Raw genomic sequence first — 17363 nt, forward strand, 5'->3', positions numbered from 1 at the left:
GCTGAGTCCCGACTTCCCCAGGGCTCTCTGTGCCTGGACACAGGCACAATGAATTCTCTCTTGCTCAGGGCAGGTGGAAAGGTGACAGTCTGACATTAGTGATGGATGAATGACCAATGGAAATTTTTTTGCCCCTGATTTGCCACGGAGACCTCCTTGGGAACAGAGGTCAAACCAAAGGCTGCGGCAGCACAACCCCTACAGCACCACGCTGCCAGTAACGCTTTAAAAGAAGCACTCGAACTAAAATTGCTCATTATAATACTGGGGGCTTCCAAAAATTGTGAGGAGGTTTTATTATGTGGTGCCCAAATCTCACTGACGTTTAGAATCAGCCTGGTACCAGCATTTTGTTTATGGTGTCTCCCTTGATTGACAAGTAACTAAATATCGGTTATCTGCACAAAACTGAAGTCTGAAATAAATTGGAACTCCATTTGTTTGTCATGGTTTCAAAATACCAATGTGATGGCCTCTCTTGGACAGACATTTGTAAGTGAAAGAGGCTGAAGTTTTCCCCTCAACCTGTTAGATCTGGGGGATATTTTTGTTCAGGATGAGCCTGCTTTTTTCCAGTGCTAAAGACTTGCTCTATGAGTAACACTGGTAGAAGTCAGAGGAGAAAAAAGCTCCAGCCACCTGCAAAAGATCTGGCCCACAGCTCATACTGGAATGACTGTGGCTGCAGAACAAATGACTTGAAATAAACTTACATTCCATTTGAAATGAAAGGAGGTAATATTTTCACAGGCTTTAAACAAATGTTCAGTTCTTCACTGCCCTGGGCTTATTTGCCTTGCATCCATGATGCTCCTTAGCCAGAGCAGGGAAAAACTGAGGCTCACAGAGACCACAAATATGGAAAAAAAAAATTGAGACAACAAACACAATCTGTGTTTTCTTACTAGGGCCCAGCTGTGGCTTAAATAGGAAGTTGTATAGGATGGGACAGAATGCTAAGTGAGCCAGATGTTTGAAAGCCAGACTTCCCAGACCTTTTCCTTAGAGGAATGATGATAAAAATAATCAAAAGACCTTTCAAATTACTTTTATTAAATAAAGAAAACCATTAAAGGGAAAAAGAAAACCCTCACCATGAGACAGAGCCAAAGCAAAACAGTTTGTAAATAACCTCCTTCCTGCCTAGAGATGCTGCAAAGAACCTTCTTGTCTTTGTCACTGCAGGTCCTTGCCTCCAGTTTGCTCGCAGTTGCAATAAACTCCACGCAGACCCTCAGGGGTGCTGAAGGAGTCTTTTTCTTCCTGTCACCCTTGCTGTCACCCATTCCTCTCGGTAGTGCCCCAACCTTTGCTGCAGTGTCACCAACCCAGAAAGGGAGGAAGTCTGTATTTGGGCTGTATAATGTGTTTATGAAAAACCAACCGTGACATTCCATCACAAAAAGCCATAATTACACTGAAAATGTTCAATTTGTGCCATCAACTGGCTCACACGCCATCATCACCGTTGTATTTCTGACAACAACACAAGGTCACTAGCTAGAGTGAAGCTATCAATATGCTCAAAAAATAACAATACATATGTATATTGAAAAGAGAACTGAAAATAGGGATCTTTAAACTTACTTTTGGAAGGGACACGCAGATTGGATCGTACCACTTGTAAGGAGTCTGCTTGAATTCGAAGCTCGTAATTTTTCACACTTTCATAATCCAGAGACTTTTTAACTGAGATCACGCCTGTTCTGTTATTAATAGCAAACACATCTGAAATCCAGCAAAAACAGAAGGAACTTTCTAGGATGCATAAACGCTTTTTTTAATCCCTAAGTGCTGCTATGTTGGTGACGACACTATTCTCTGACACTGTCTTCAGAAACCTGTTCCCATCCCTCCCCCTCAGGCCTCTAAAAGCCCATACAACTCCTCTTTGAAGCTGTCTTCAAAGGAGCACAGCAGCTGAATCTGACCTGGGACTGGAAATAACCAACTTGAGGACATGCCAGCAAGAGCAGACAAGACAAACAGCCCACTCTCACATAAAGGAGGACAGGACGGGAAATTCTTCCCCATCCCTCCAAATAATTTAGTGTAATTTTGCTTAGAGATTTCAAGATGGATCATGAATAGCACCCAAGAAGGATGCAAATGCAGGAATGATGCTTTGTTTAAATATCAGGCTCTAATCTAATACCTGTGGGTACAGCGTGGCAAAGTCTATAAAGCCTTAACAGAGATTTCTAAGCAAGAAGCACAACTCCACAAAAGCTATGTATATTCTTAGTTCAATATGCCATGGATTCACACCATGTGGCACTGATGGGAATTTTCACAGCAGTGAGAATTTCATTGTATTGTAATTTTTATTGTGATTCTGCTAACTAAGCTGATCTCTAAAGGTGTGATAATGGCAGTCCCTCCTGCTTGTACAGATCAAGTGGGGTTTCACCTCAGCACTTTTATATTTCTAACCACTATTTCTTGAAGAATTCTGATGCATGCACTAGGCTCAGCATAATCACTAAGACCGAAATATTAGTACTCACCTTCTTCATTTCCTGAAACAATTGAATACACAATTGTCTGGTTCAAGGCAGCTGCTGTAACGACTGCAACCACGGTTCCTTTTGGGGCAGTTTCACTCACGGGTGGGGGTCTGCAGAATTGAACAAAAGTATTTGTGTTACCCTCCAGTTGCCTGAACAGCAGATTGCTGAAACTTATTCCTCAGGTGATCAGTTCCATCCATCTATTTGGCTGCCAAAGCGAGAGGATCTGTTGTTACAGAAAGACTTATTAAAAGGTTAAACCTTTGCCTCTGCAAACGCAAAAAAAAAGTCTAACCGACAAGAGGGGACAATATAAAGACGTCTCTTTGATATGAGTAGAAAATAACAAACACAAGAACCACCACAGACTGATAAACTGCCAGTGAAACTTAGAACATAACAGCTCTTTTGTAATACTCACCTCTACTAAGAAAACTCAGTGCTCTGTCACAAATGCAGGAGAATTCATTCATGGGTAAACCTCTCTCAGTTAAACAGTAAGCACTTTAAAGGCACCTCCACAGGCATTTCTACTCTTCAAAAAGATCCAAAAATTTTCCTGCCAACCCATTTTGGTACTAAAAGCCAAGATGCTTTTCAGGAAATCAACTGCACCCCAAGTATACACAGCCATCTTTTTAAGCATTCAGTAAATTGTTTCTGATTCACTGAGCACTGATTCGTGTAAAGAAAGAAAAAGAAAAAAAGATTACACTACTAACACAGCGGTATCTCGTGTTCTTCATACCCCATAAACTCTGAAAACTGAGCATCTCATATCCAGCATAGTTTCATCATGTATAAATAATGAGTTTCCTCCCGAAACGCAGCGAGGAATTACTTCACTCTTTCTCTTCTATTGTTCAAATGTGATGAGCAACATTTTGTGATGCTGTTTCCTCAAGGAAACCGTAACTACTTCAGAGTGAACAAAGAATCTGTGCTTAGGTATTTAAAACAGCAATCGAAACAATTCCAACAAGGAGAAGTGAGACTCTTGAGCTAATCTCAAATCAAACGTGCAGATTTTCATCACAGCAAGTAAAGTGTGAATTCATGCTGAAAGCTATTCGTGCGAGCGAGCAAATAAATTGGAAAGGGAATTTTTGCTCTCATCTATAAATGCAGATGCATCTTTATTAAAACTAGGATTATCCAGATATTTTCCATTTAAAAAAAAAAAATCACACTTATTCAGTATACAACAAAATAAGACAGATGAGGATATGTTGAGGTAGGCTCCTAAACAGGAGCAGACTTTAAGGAGGATTTCAGTTGTGCACTGATCTTCAGAATTCTGGACAGAATCTACACTTGCTTTTGTTTCAGAGAATATTTTAGGACTTCCCTTTTCCATCCTCCAGGTATTTTTCAAATACTCCACCCTATATCATGTTTGCCCATTCCAAGGGCAGAAAGCTGGAGCCCCAGGCTGCAATCCTAACTATTGAACCCAAACTGTCGCCATCACACCCCAAGAGACCAACAATCTGCCCTTGATCTCTGTCTTACATACATTTTCTTTGGGATGAATATTGGTTCCACCATCCTATAAAAAGTTCTAGATAACGACACTGAATATACAGAATTAAAAAATTTCAACGGGTAAATTATTATTGGTTTAAAAATAAAAAGAAGAGAGAGACCTGGTAGGTTTAATTGCTTGGTGGCTTTCTGCAGCAACTGCCTTCTGCCTACATGAACGTTGGTCAGAAGTTTACCTGTACTTCTGCCTCTTCCCTTGAGCTGCTGCTCAGACTGCCTTCACCCTGACCCTAGATTCTTTGACTACCCCTTACTTTGCCCTAAGGGTTATACTTATAGAATCACAGAATCGTTTTGGTTGGAAAAGACCTTTAAGATCATCAAGTTCAACCATTAACCCAGCACTGCCAAGGCCACCACTAACCCATGGCCCCCAGCACCACATCTACACGGCTTTTAAATCCCTCCAGGGATGGGGACTCCACCACTGCCCTGGGCAGCCTGTTCCAATGCTTGACAACCCTTTCGGTGAAGAAATTGTTCCTGATCTCCAATCTAACCCTCCCCTGGCACAACTTGAGGCCGTTTCCTCTTGTCCTGTCACTTCTTTTGCTCTTTCCAAGTCCTCAGTCTCAGCTTAATCCAATTATGGCACCGTATTGCTGGCTTGACCACTCATGCTCCAGATTATACCACCTGTAAAAAACATGCCAAAGACAAACCATACCTGTGTCCAATAGAGCTAAGATGCCTCTTCCCTCCCTCCTTGTAACATCTTCCATTGCTTTATTTACTTGTTTTGTTTTGCTTCCCATGGAGGGTCCAGTCTCTCTTAAATTAAACCCCTGTATCTCACTTAGCATGGTGAGGTATCACTTCTTCTGAGCAGCCCTAGGCCTTCCACTGTACAAATAACGGGGAGAAAACACTGCACCAGGCTGAGCCACACTGGATCATGTAATCATGACTGTACTGAAACACTGACCTCCCAATTTTTTTTCAGAAAAAGATGATGGTAAGTTCAGTTTTACTCAAACACACATGCACAGAGCAGATCACTCTGGCTCCACTCTTCTGCCTCAAGTGTGCTATCAGCAGTAGGAATAAAATTCATTATTGCTACCTGATTTACTAAGCTGCAAAACTAGTGCTATAAAATGCTTAATAATGTGCATTTTACAAACACGAAGGTTAATCTTAGAGATGGGGGAAAAAAGGCTGTCAAACCTGAAAGCATTTCAAGCTGTAGCTCTTTCGATGAGGTCAGAGATGCAGGCCAGCAAGGAAAATAAAGATGCTTTTTATGTTGCATTATATATTATGTTGTTTTCTTTCTCTTCTGAAGGCACATAATTTGAACAAAACATCTCATGACTGTACACACCAACCCCACATTTCACCTCAAGCACACTTTCAGTATATTCGTTTAATGGAAGCAGCCTCACGACTTCCCCTCTGACACGGCGAACTGAATTAATTGGCAGATCAATATCAATTAGCAAGTGGCTTTCGTGTTTGCTACGAGAGGCTGTAGAGGGAGTGGGCAGAAAACCGCCACAGTAATTGTATTGATTTAACTAAGGGGATTAAGTTCATTATTTTCCAATTTTTGAATGACCAAGATGTACAACAATGCTTTTTTTTTTTTTTTTGTAAGTAGTAGACATACTCTTTGAAGCCATTTTTGGGGACAGGCCAGGGCATTTTCATGCCATCATTTTGCATTAGTGGCTGATAAAGGCTGGTTATTTTTGTGAGAAGATGTGACACTAGCCAAGCAGTGCAATCCAGCCCCAGCCACCCAGAGAAGGCTTAGAAACCCGAGAGCGCAGTGAAAGGGGAGGGTACTGCTGTGACCTCCACCCAGGATCAGGGTTCAGAGTGTCTGAGGGTATTTTTGGCTGATGATGTTTGTAACACCTTCTTGAGCCTCTGAGTGCAACTGCCAATATAGTCATTCCCCTGCCAGCCACAGGCTCTGACCATCCCTGACAGCACATTCCTGTCACTGTCACCTGCGTGGGACCGGCACGCCGTTGCCTTAGAGTCCAGCGCTGACTTATAGGAAATATTTTAAATGAAACGGTTACTTTCCGAGCTCCTGAACAAAACTCCTTCTCAAATACATGATTTCTAATATTCCCCCCCAATACTTGCATGCATGGGTAGCCACACATACAGTCACTGAATGTAAGAGCGCCCTGCGCACTCTCACGATGATCCACTTGAACCCCAGCTATCTTAGGGTGAAATGAGATAAACAGCAATTAACACACACTTTGGCCACCTCAGCTGCAACTCAGTCTACCCATAGTCTTAATCTCTCCTCCTGAACACTTCCCTTTGCCCAAACATCTTTTGACCACAACAAAACACATTTTTCTATCCCAACCTTTCATTCACTCACATGATATTCCTCCCTAACTGTCACAGCAATGTGCAATGTAGGTTGGTCAATCTTCACTTCAGTGTTTTCACAGAAATAGTAGATGGTGTCTCGTCAGCATCCAGGACTCGGCGTGAAGCCACTCAACCTGCCCAAGCCCTTCCTGACAAGCCGTGGTGGGAAAAGAGGGCACGAAGGCAGCAAAGCGTGAAAAAAGAGCAGCCTCAAATGTTTTATGCCATGCTGAGGTAAGATCGGTATCCGATGGCCCCGGATTTGGGAAGAACAAAGTACTGTAAAATTGACAAACCAGATGCTCAATAAGAAGTCTTCTGTCCAACTCTTCTGATTTAGTTACCCGTGAACAAGTTGAAGATTTGCCTCTATTTCTTTTAATTAGCTATACCTCAATTATCTTGATCAGAGGGGGAAATGGAGACTGAACACATATCAAATATATTGCTGGACATAACTATTTTAAATGGCCAAAGTGAAATTTTGACTCTTCCTCTCTTCTGCTTCTTTCTTCCCTTTACTAAACACGTCAGACTCCCATCCGTTTTTCAATTTGCCTGCTATCCAATATGCTTTAAATTCACCATGAAACTTTTCTATCTCCAAAAGCATGAACAGGAGATTTAATCAAAAATTAAATTTAAAACCAGCAAACCCAATAATAAATTGGAAAATTGGTTTAGTACTGCAGCTTCATAGCGTGATGTGTATGTACTCTGTATCAGACACTTCAGTCAACTCTATTTTCTGGCTTATATTTTAGTTCATGGAGATCCATAAGCATACCTCAGAACTTAAATATTTTTCTTTTTTGTTTAATTACATTGCTAAGATTCTTAGCTCTACTTGATTAAAATGGCTTTTGGACCTCTCCTAGCAAAATCATCTCCCTACCTTCTCTCACATTACAGCTTCTTAAAGTGTTTTGGCCTTAGCTCCTTTTAACTCTCAAGGGTGTTTTACCTGAAGCTGTTCCACCCTCTTCTACCTGAAACACGTTTCTGAGTCCTGCGCAGCCTCTTTTCATCTGACTCCTCCTGGGAAGTGATTTCATTTGGCTTTTTGTCTGGCTGATGCTTTGCATTAAAGAGAAGCTGCGTAAGCCATTAAAAACACCAGATTTTGTGTATTTTTCTGCAGAAAATTGTGAAAAAAATTCCCAGAAATTGTGAAAAAAATGCACACGTTTCTAACTGGGGTAGCAAAATGAAAAGTAAAGAAATAAGAAAGCAAGAACTAAATGTCCTGATGGCAGCTCTTGTAATCCTTTCACCAAGGCATTTAGTCTATGTTGGCTTCCTGTCCTTCCTCAAAAAAAGCAGGACTTAACCCCATTTGAGAGTAATAATTGATCTACTTTTCAAATTTTCAGTTTCTAGCATGTGCAACTGTAACAATCTGAACAGTTTGACAGAGACAGTGATGCTTTTTTTCAGGAAAAGAGTATTTTCTTCTCAATTAGAGGTGTTTTTCAAGCAGTTTATCCTGAAAAGTATCACGTACTCCTTACTGTACTTAATATTCTCACTTTCTGTCTCAATTCTCAAATGAGTTCAAGACATTCTGACCTTCTGATGGTATTTATCTCTAAGACAGATGACAAGGGAATCTGGACATGGTTACAGTGAGCCTCTGTCATAACCTGTTATCTTTTAAACAAGATGTCAAATTTTGTTCCCGTCAACTCTCTGTCATCAGGCGTAATGCATTGGTGTGATCCCACCAATCTTCCTAAATTAAAGCTAAGGGCATGAAGACATGAACATTTCTGTCAGGATTACCACAGAAGCAAAAAAATGAAAAGAAAGAATTCCCAGGAAGCATAATGTAGGACACACATACTTGAGTCAGTCAGATGGGTATTGACAGGATCAGTTCTAAGACCACGGATAATGCTGTGGCTTTGCGCTCTCGTAACACACCACCGAAAGCCGACAGGCTTTTATTAAATAAAATAAAATAAAATATTATTTATCTTTTATAGAAATATTACATTTTTGCATTATTTCTATTCTATATTCACATTCCCAGAGTGACGTAATTCTACATTTCATTAACCTGCAACATGGTGTTGAAAGCCCTGACCCCAACTTTTATAACCACACGCTAAAGTGTGCTTTCTTATTTGTTATTACAACAAGCACCAGGAGAACACTACCCTAAAACATCGATCCCAAAGGCAAAATCACACATTATTTTCCTCAAGCCAAGCTGCCACTGGCATGTGAGGGAAATTAAAAATGCATGTTGGAACCTATGCATTATTCCTCTAGCTACAGTTTGAGAACATTGACTATTTCCCCCCCACCCCACCCACAGAAATGCTGCATCAAAAATGTTGCCAGTGGTATTTGACTCTTTTTCATGTCTTTAATTCATAAAATATAAATGTAAATTCCATTTACAGGCAGGAGAAGCAGCGGTAAGACATGGATATCCCGGGAAAAGGATTACCCAAATGGATGCTCTTAATATACCATCGTTAAGCAAAACACTTTTGAGGGACAAAACTAAACCCCTGTGCACTCCTGTTACAAGGGGGAAATGACCCCCTAAGTGAGCACTACTTGAATGGCAGTGAGCTCTAATAGAAAGGAAAAAATAAACCTCAAGTAAACAGAGGCTTAAAGAAATACAGCTCACGAGCAGCCTGATGAAAAACCAACTGCATCTAAGGCAGAAGTTTATATCCTGCCACTTTGGCACATGGTTTCATTTAGGAAGCACCTTGATTCCCCGAATAACGCCCTTTTACTTAGAGGAAACAAGTTATGACTTAACGGTTGGACTCAATGATCTTAATGGTCCCTTCGAACCAAGATGATTCTGTGAGTCTTAAATTACTTCTCAAAGTGACATGTCAGAAATCAGGAAGAAAATAGCTCTGGGAACCTCACTGTTGCCTGCAACCCCAAAATGTTGCCTTCCCTTCCAAATCCTTGCTGTACATGGTTTGGGTTTTTGTCCCCTGTCTTGCTCTTGGGTTTGAACAAAGGACATTCTCATCTGCTGTCCTCATTTCTCAAGAGAATTTACCATTCCTCATTTTTTAACACATGTATAGATTAAGCTGTTCCTCTCCCTAACATAACTCATTTCTCTTAATACTTGTATTTTCTCTCACGCACTGTAAAGAAGGATGACTGACTTAGTAGGCTACTCATGATAAGAAAAGCACAGTTGCTCCTACGAGGCCTCGGACATTCCCAGTACTGCGGATGCTGTTCTGTGCCGACCGGCGCCTTTTTGAAGGCGGCACCGAATGAGAGAGATTTCAGACATGAAATACTCCCCCATACCCTCAGTGCCTCTGTGCAGGGTTCCCCATTTCCCATTTCACAACGGGAATAACTGACTGAACAACAGCAAACCAGAACTGGGAAAAGCCTCTTGGAATACAACTTCCAGCTGACTCCTGATGTGCCTCAGTAATCCTGTTTTGTGAAACCCTACAATACATAACGATTTGCTTGGATGATATCTGCCTACAGTGTTGATGGATTTAATTAAGTGGAAAACATTATATTGCATCTTCTACTAAGCGAGTGAGAGGTCCACATGTCACAAAATCTCACTCTTTAACCAGAACACATTCTCACAGCAGAGTGTTGCTGCTGGTAGAGAAATAAAACGCCACGCTACATTTACATCAAGCAATATCCTCCAATTTGCAACTTCATATATTTCCCTATAAATTGGAACCAAACTTCAGACTACCGTACAAGTGGACACAGATTTTCCAACAGGTTGGGGACCTATAATACAATGCTAACAGAAGCTAGAAGTTTCCAGTCGTTTCCTTTTTCTGCCATGCAATGGCTGAACACCTGTTTAATGTGCCCACAGGCAATAATTAGGAGCCAACGATGCTGCTTTCGGTTAACATTTCATTTCCTGCTACGGCAGCACATTGCTATTAGCGATGACCTTCGAGTTGCAGAGGATGTGGTATTTATTAATTAACAAAATAAGAAAAAGATCCCAAGTCCCTTTGAACTTTTACTTTTTTAAAATGAGAACGTACTCATAAAGAGGACAGGCTTGTTAAAAAAAAATAATCTCTTTATATTCATCTGAGGTTCACTTCACATCTGGTCTTCACTGTTCCGTAGCACTACTAATTATGATCTGTTAATTAAGAAATGAAAGTGCTGCCATTACCTGTTTGGAAGAAATGGAAACTTCTGGATCAATTACTTGCTCTGCAATTCAATCAAGAGGTGATGTGGGTGGAGCTGTCAGGGCAAGAGAAATAACAGCTTGGGAAAGGAGCACTCCAAAGAGCTGGTTTGATTCTCCCAAATGATTTATTGCCAGAGGCGTGGCTGTTTTGCCAGCACTAAGCACAATGAGATCAAAGTCAGCATTAAAAACCTTAACAGACTGTGAGAACGGCCACAGCCTGGTCTGGGCAGTGATGCAGAAAGTCTCACATGCCGTGTGCCAGCACCCCTTTCTTCATCGCCGTGCTGTGCCCAGCACCCCCAGGCCCTTGCTCTCCAGGCTGTCACCTCGGCTGGAGAGAGGCAGTGGCAGCCCAGGCCTTGTCCATACACTGCTGACAACTGCCCCGTGCATTAGGTTGGGTTGAAACAAGAAAGATGTTGAGGTGTTGGAGCAAGTCCAGGGGAGGGTGACCACGCTGTGGAAGGGTCTGGAGGGTCTGACCTACGAGGAATGGCTGAGGGAGCTGGGGGTGTTTAGCCTGGAGAAGAGGAGGCTCAGAGGTGCCCTTAGTGCAGTCTACAACTACCTCAAGGGAGGTTGTAGTGAAGTGGGAGTCAGCCTCTTCTCCCGGGCAACCAGCGATAGGACAAGAGGACACAGCCTCAAGCTTCGCCAGGGGAGGTTCAGGTTAGACACTAGGAAGCATTTCTTCTCAGCAAGGGTCATTAGCCATTGGAAGGGGCTGCCCAGGGAGGTGGCGGAGTCACCATCTCTGGAGGTGTTTAAGAAAAGCCTGGACATGGCACTTAGTGCCCTGGTCTAGTTGCCAGGGTGGTGTCAGGGCAATGGTTGGACTCGATGATCCCTGAGGTCTCTTCCAACCTGGTTGATTGTGTGATTCTGTGACATGGCACTTAGTGCCATGGTCTAGTTGCCAGGGTGGTGTCAGGGCAATGGTTGGACTCGGTGATCCCAGAGGGCTCTTCCAACCTGGTTGATTCTGTGATTCTGTGGGTGCTTGTGTCTCCCTCTGCCGTCAGTGCTTTGGAGAACCAGCAAAATCCAACTCGCTGCCCACCACCCCGCAGGGAGATGGGGCGAGAAGAGCATCAGCAGCAGTGTCCTTCCTTGGCAGCAAGAGGTCAAGTGGGCTCAGAGGTGGACTAGCCATTTGCAATTACACGCCTGCATGTTACAGGCCTTTGATGCTTCTTGATTTTCGCCTCTTCACACTTTGCGTTTTTGTGGAACATGCAAAAAATGCTTGGTTTGGAAAACACTTTATTCAGCAGGCGCTGCTGCTGTCAGCTCTCTCAAAGTCATATTTAATATCCATGACAAGGACAGACAAGGATCCAAGTAGAGAAAGATCCACATTGCTAACGCAGTTAAACTCTGCAGCTTCAGAATGAAGATCCCGGCTCAGAGCACCGGGATAGCCTGCAGCACCAGCTGAGGTAGGCTCACACCTAAGGATGCACTAGAGAGCGAGATCTGTGGGAGCTGCAGTCTGTCGGTGCCCCCAGAAGGTGGCCACGTGCAAGGAGCACTAGGCGTGGACCACCTGGCCCTTACTAACTACGATAATGGCCTGCAAGCCCCTGGGGTGGCACCTTCACAAGCCGCTGGACCAGATCACGCAGACTTCAGGGACATGGTTTAGTGGTGGACTTGGTAGTGTTGGGTTAATGGTTGGACTCAATGATCCAACCAAAGGTTGGTCCTTTCTAACCAAAATGATTCTGTGATTCTAGGACCTGCTGGATGCTGCTGCTCCCCTTCTACCAGGGTGCAAGTGCGTGGAGGAGGGACATCCTAAAGCATGGTCCACCCAGGTTGCTGCCATGCTTGGTCTTGACTTGCTAGTTCCCACCAGAAGACTGGTCGCAGCTGGTATCTTTCTGATGTACTTTAGTGGTCATCTATCTCAGTCATTAGGAACGAACTATATTTTGTCATAAAGCAACTCCTCCATATTGTATTTTATGGTTCCCAGAGCCCCCAGGTTCCCTTTGCCGTTTTATATGTCTAGCGCAGCAGCATTTCGAAGTCTCCAGTGTAATTTACAATCCAAACAAAGAAGGTGGGGGGACAAAGAGACTAATTAATTTGCTCCAAATTACAGAAAAGTGCACAGGGAGAGCCAGTGAATAAAATGCAAATCTGTGATTCTCATCTACTTGCCTGCTGCCTCCTGTGGAAGACACTTTAAGACATGGATAATGATCAATCAAAGCCTTCCTTGGTATGAACAGGACTCCACGCAGAGACCCCCATGTGCTGGTGTACTTCTGGGAGAGCGCAGAGCTGCCAGCCCACCAGCTCAAGGCAGAGCTGCACTTTTATCTCCCGCTCTAACGCGGCTATGCCTTTTTGATCGCGCCATCTGGTCCCCCCTCTCTTATTTTTTGTCTTTATTTCTGATTTGTAATACATGCTGCAACTGTGCAGGCAGCTTTATTCTGTAAAACTGGTCAACTGTGACTTTTTCTAAATGCACAGAAACGAAGTTTATAAAATAGCTAGAAAAAAATGCTGGAATCATCCAGATTATGATAATTATGCAAGCAAAGATCAATACTGATCCACTCAAAAGCCACTAATTCTCAGTCCCTCGGAAATTCGAGGATCCACATCCAACAGTTTATCGTTTTGCAAGCAGCACCGTTACTCCATGCTGACACTTACCCTAAAGATATACTACGTCAACTGAAAAATAAGATTATATGAAACCTGCCAGTTTCAGCTTGCATCACTGTCAAGAAACCAAACACAAAGTGCAGTTTGCAGAGTGTGACAATCCCTGAAAACCTGAGGAATCACAGAATCACAGAATGTTCGGGATTGGAAGGGACCTCGAAAGATCATCTAGTCCAATCCCCCTGCCCGAGCAGGATTGCCTAGACCATATCACACAGGAACGCGTCCAGGCGGGTTTTGAATGTCTCCAGAGAAGGAGACTCCACACCCTCTCTGGGCAGCCTGTGCCAGTGTTCAGTCACCCTCACCGTAAAGAAGTTTTTCCTCATATTTATGTGGAACCTCCTGTGTTCCAGCTTGCACCCGTTGCCCCTTGTCCTGTCAAGGGATGTCACTGAGAAGAGCCTGGCTCCATCCTCATGACACTTGTCCTTTACATATTTATAAACATTAATGAGGTCACCCCTCAGTCTCCTCTTCTCCAAGCTAAAGAGACCCAGCTCCCTCAGCCTCTCCTCATAAGGGAGATGTTCCACTCCCTTAATCATCTTCATGATTACAGAATCAATCAGGTTGGAAGAGCCCTCTGGGATCATCGAGTCCAACCATTGCCCTGACACCACCATGGCAACTAGACCATGGCACTAAGTGCCATGTCCAGTCTTTTCTTAAACACCTCCAGAGATGGTGACTCCACCACCTCCCTGGGCAGCCCCTTCCAATGGCTAATGACCCTTGCTGAGAAGAAATGCTTCCTAATGTCCAATCTGAACCTCCCCTGGCCAAGCTTGAGGCTGTGTCCTCTTGTCCTAGCGCTAGTTGCCTGGGAGAAGAGGCCGACTCCCACTTCACTACAACCTCCCTTCAGGTAGTTGTAGACTGCACTAAGGTCACCTCTGAGCCTCCTCTTCTCCAGGCTAAACACCCCCAGCTCCCTCAGCTGTTCCTCGTAGGTCAGACCCTCAAGACCCTTCCCCAGCTTGGTCGCCCTCCTCTGGACTCGCTCCAACACCTCAACATCAAAACTAGTCCTGCACCAAAATGTCTGAGAGAGCCTCAGAGATGAATCAGAAAGTTTTGGGGTTATTTTCATTTAATTTCTGATGTTGAAGAATGTGCCCCCAAAAGATTTTAAGTGTTTTTTTACAAAGAATTCACCAAGAATGGAGTCGTGCCACGTCTTTGGAAAGAGAAACTAGGCTATTCAGCTAATCCTGATGAGTTCACAAGGAGGAGAAGATAACACCAGCTATTCAGTTGTCAGGCAGGGTATTAGGGGATATGAGCCATTTTTTACTTCAAGCTTTCTTCATTGTAGTGAAATAAAGTTCGCATCTCCTGGGATAAAACTGGAGCTCAAGGAAGTGCGAGCTCCGTTCATTTTTCAGAAGGCAATGCAAACTCTGCCTGTGCTCCTCAACCTTAAAGCCTCTTCTCACAATCCTGCAAAGCCAGACGCTGTGTTGGTTGACGCAAGAACTGCAAGATCCCTCTTCTACATCAGGAGTGCTCCAAGGGCTCCTGAGGCTGGGCTTGTGCTGGACTCAGCCCCAGTGGTCTAGCACTGCGGCTGCATTGTAGCCTCTCCCAAAACACACTGCTCGGGATCACGGTTGTCACCAGATCAGACTCAAGGACAAGCACCTTAAAGGTGAAGGTCATTTGGAGTGAAGTTATAAAAGGAAAAAGAAACAAAGTGCATTACTAAGTGCGCCCCTAGCAGTGAAGAGTCTCTTTCACTGCTCCAGTCCCCGGGCTGGCTCCCAAGGCCACATGAATTAGCTTCTGTAATTTACCCCAAATGTGGAATATCTTGGAAAGGTCTCATAATTGTCACATTTTCATGTCTTTCTGAAAAAAAAAGGTGCTGAAGCACCTCTGCTATGGAGACAGGCTGAGAAAGTTGGGGCTGTTCAGCCCGGAGAAGAGAAGGCTCCGGGGAGACCTTCTAGCACCTTCCAGTACCTGAAGGGCCTACAGGAAAGCTGGAGAGGGACTTTTTACAAGGGCATGGAGTGACAGGATGAGGGGGAATGGTTTTAAACTGAAAGAGGGGAGATTGAGATGAGATCTGAGGAAGAAATTCTTTGCTGTGAGGGTGGTGAGACCCTGGCCCAGGTTGCGCAGAGAAGCTGTGGCTGCCCCCTCCCTGTCAGTGTTCAAGGGCAGGTTGGATGGGGCTTGGAGCAACCTGGTCTGGTGGAAGGTGTCCCTGCCTGTGGCAGGGGGTTGGAACTAGATGGTCTTTAAGGTCCCTTCCAACCCAAACCGTTCTACGACTCCATTCTATGATTTCTGTTGAACATAGCTACACATTTTTTTTCCCTCACAGCTACACAAAGAGGACCTGTGTCCACAAAGAGGACCTGCAATTTTTTCTTGAAAGTAGTAACACAGAAGGTTAAGCTTATTACAGAAAGGTTTTAAATATTATTCAGAAATTGCATGCTTTCACATGATATCCAAAATTACAGAAACAAATGGAAACGTTTTTATTTAAAGGTTCTCCTTTTGCTACATTACCTAAATTACACCTTCAAATAGCTGAGCAAGTCCTCTCATTAGGGTCTACTGAAGCCAATCATGTTCCATCCGATTTCTGATTTCCTGCAGGACTTAGTTTTGAAAATACATCTACAAAACCTGTCGTATTCTGATACTGATCATGTCGCTACGTTTGAATCAAGAGCACGTACTGCAGCAAGGCTGTAACCACCTGATATCAGGAGGCCGTGTGCATTGATCCTGTTACTGCCTATTGCTGTACAGATGCCAGAAACCATTTATGACCACATTCTCTGTAACAAAATTTAACAAACAGCCTGTGCACCACTTTTTTTTTTTTTAAACTTAATTTTAATAAAATGGGGTTGATTTTATTAAATTGTCAGAGGGTAAACTTTATCAATACATGACTCTGTAGTAATAATAACTATCATCTGCATGTGTAACAGCAAAGAGGTCAAGTTTGAAGTCTCTCATGTCCCACATGAATGGTGTACAGGATCAAAACACACTCAGTCTGGAGGAAACTTAACCCCGAGCCCTGATGATCCCAGCTACAATTTTAATGCACAAAATTTTCTGTTTATCCATGACTGACATTTTCAACAGCTTCTGAGAGGATAATTTCAAATAAACCTCTTCTCACTGTCATTGTCACCTACAGGCCAGAAATAGTTGTCTCCAACTGAAAAGATAAGATGGTACAACCGCACCACTGTCTGCATGATCAGGGAACGGCTGGCTGCCAAATAACTTGGGGCTAAGAGAAAGAAGCAACTCTAAAGTCTTTTGCCACCCTCACTTCGTCAAATGGGAGTGCTGCAAAAAAAGTCCTGCATGTAATTTCACACAGTCGTGCTTCTGGTGGACCTGAGCACTGACTGCTCTCCCCTCAGAGCAGCATTCAATTCTATTTCCTAAAGAAGAGTTAAGATCAGCAAATACATTATCAGCTCTAAGTACACAAGGTTTTTGGTACTTTGGTTCTAACCTTATTTTTGTGTCTTATTTCTTTCCGTGAGCCAAAGCAAACAGCAGAAGGTGCAGAAGTATATGCAGGGGAAGCACTTCCACACTGACAACAGAGTATTTTCGTAGCCCATGTATCTCAGACTAGCATTCAAACAGGAACTTATTTCAACTTAAGAAATAGCAGTTGTCATGTGAATGAATAAATGCTTTACCTGTATTCATCCTGCGTAAACCGTGGAATTACCGAAGGCTGCAGCACAGCAATTTCTACGGTAGTGGTGTTGAACTTCACAGGATCCCCATCATCATAGGCAATGACCACTAGCTGTAAATAACACAGAAAAACACTCTTAGTATAGGCAGGAACATTTTATAGGTTGACTTGCAACAATATTTCTTGTATTTTCAGGGTCTAACAAGTCAGATGAGATTTTCTTTCACTGCAAATCACACATTGTACAAGAACAAAACATAGAGGAAAAAGGTGACAGTCATCCACAAGTTGAACCATCTGCTAGAAAATTTACAGGAACACAGTAAACTGGAACTCAAATACAACAGTCTTCTACAAATACCTCTCAAAAACATAGTGCCAGCTTCAAGTATGTTTTTTATGGGATTCC

General features: G+C 43.2%; 1 protein-coding gene across 4 annotated transcripts in view; it reads right to left on the minus strand.

The window, feature by feature from the left end:
- PCDH15 (protocadherin related 15) overlaps window positions 1-17363 on the minus strand; it is a 358337-nt gene that overhangs the window by 77647 nt on the left and 263327 nt on the right. For all 4 annotated transcript variants that reach the window (XM_068416522.1, XM_068416519.1, XM_068416520.1 and 1 more), the window contains 3 exons: window positions 16953-17065; window positions 2508-2617; window positions 1588-1728 (listed from right to left, as the gene is read on the minus strand). In XM_068416522.1, the coding sequence (XP_068272623.1) occupies window positions 1588-1728; window positions 2508-2617; window positions 16953-17065 (364 nt within the window). The remainder of the gene's footprint in view (window positions 1-1587; window positions 1729-2507; window positions 2618-16952; window positions 17066-17363) is intronic.

The sequence above is a fragment of the Nyctibius grandis genome, chromosome 20, assembly GCF_013368605.1.
Source record: "Nyctibius grandis isolate bNycGra1 chromosome 20, bNycGra1.pri, whole genome shotgun sequence".
NCBI classification, from domain to species: Eukaryota; Metazoa; Chordata; class Aves; order Nyctibiiformes; family Nyctibiidae; genus Nyctibius; species Nyctibius grandis.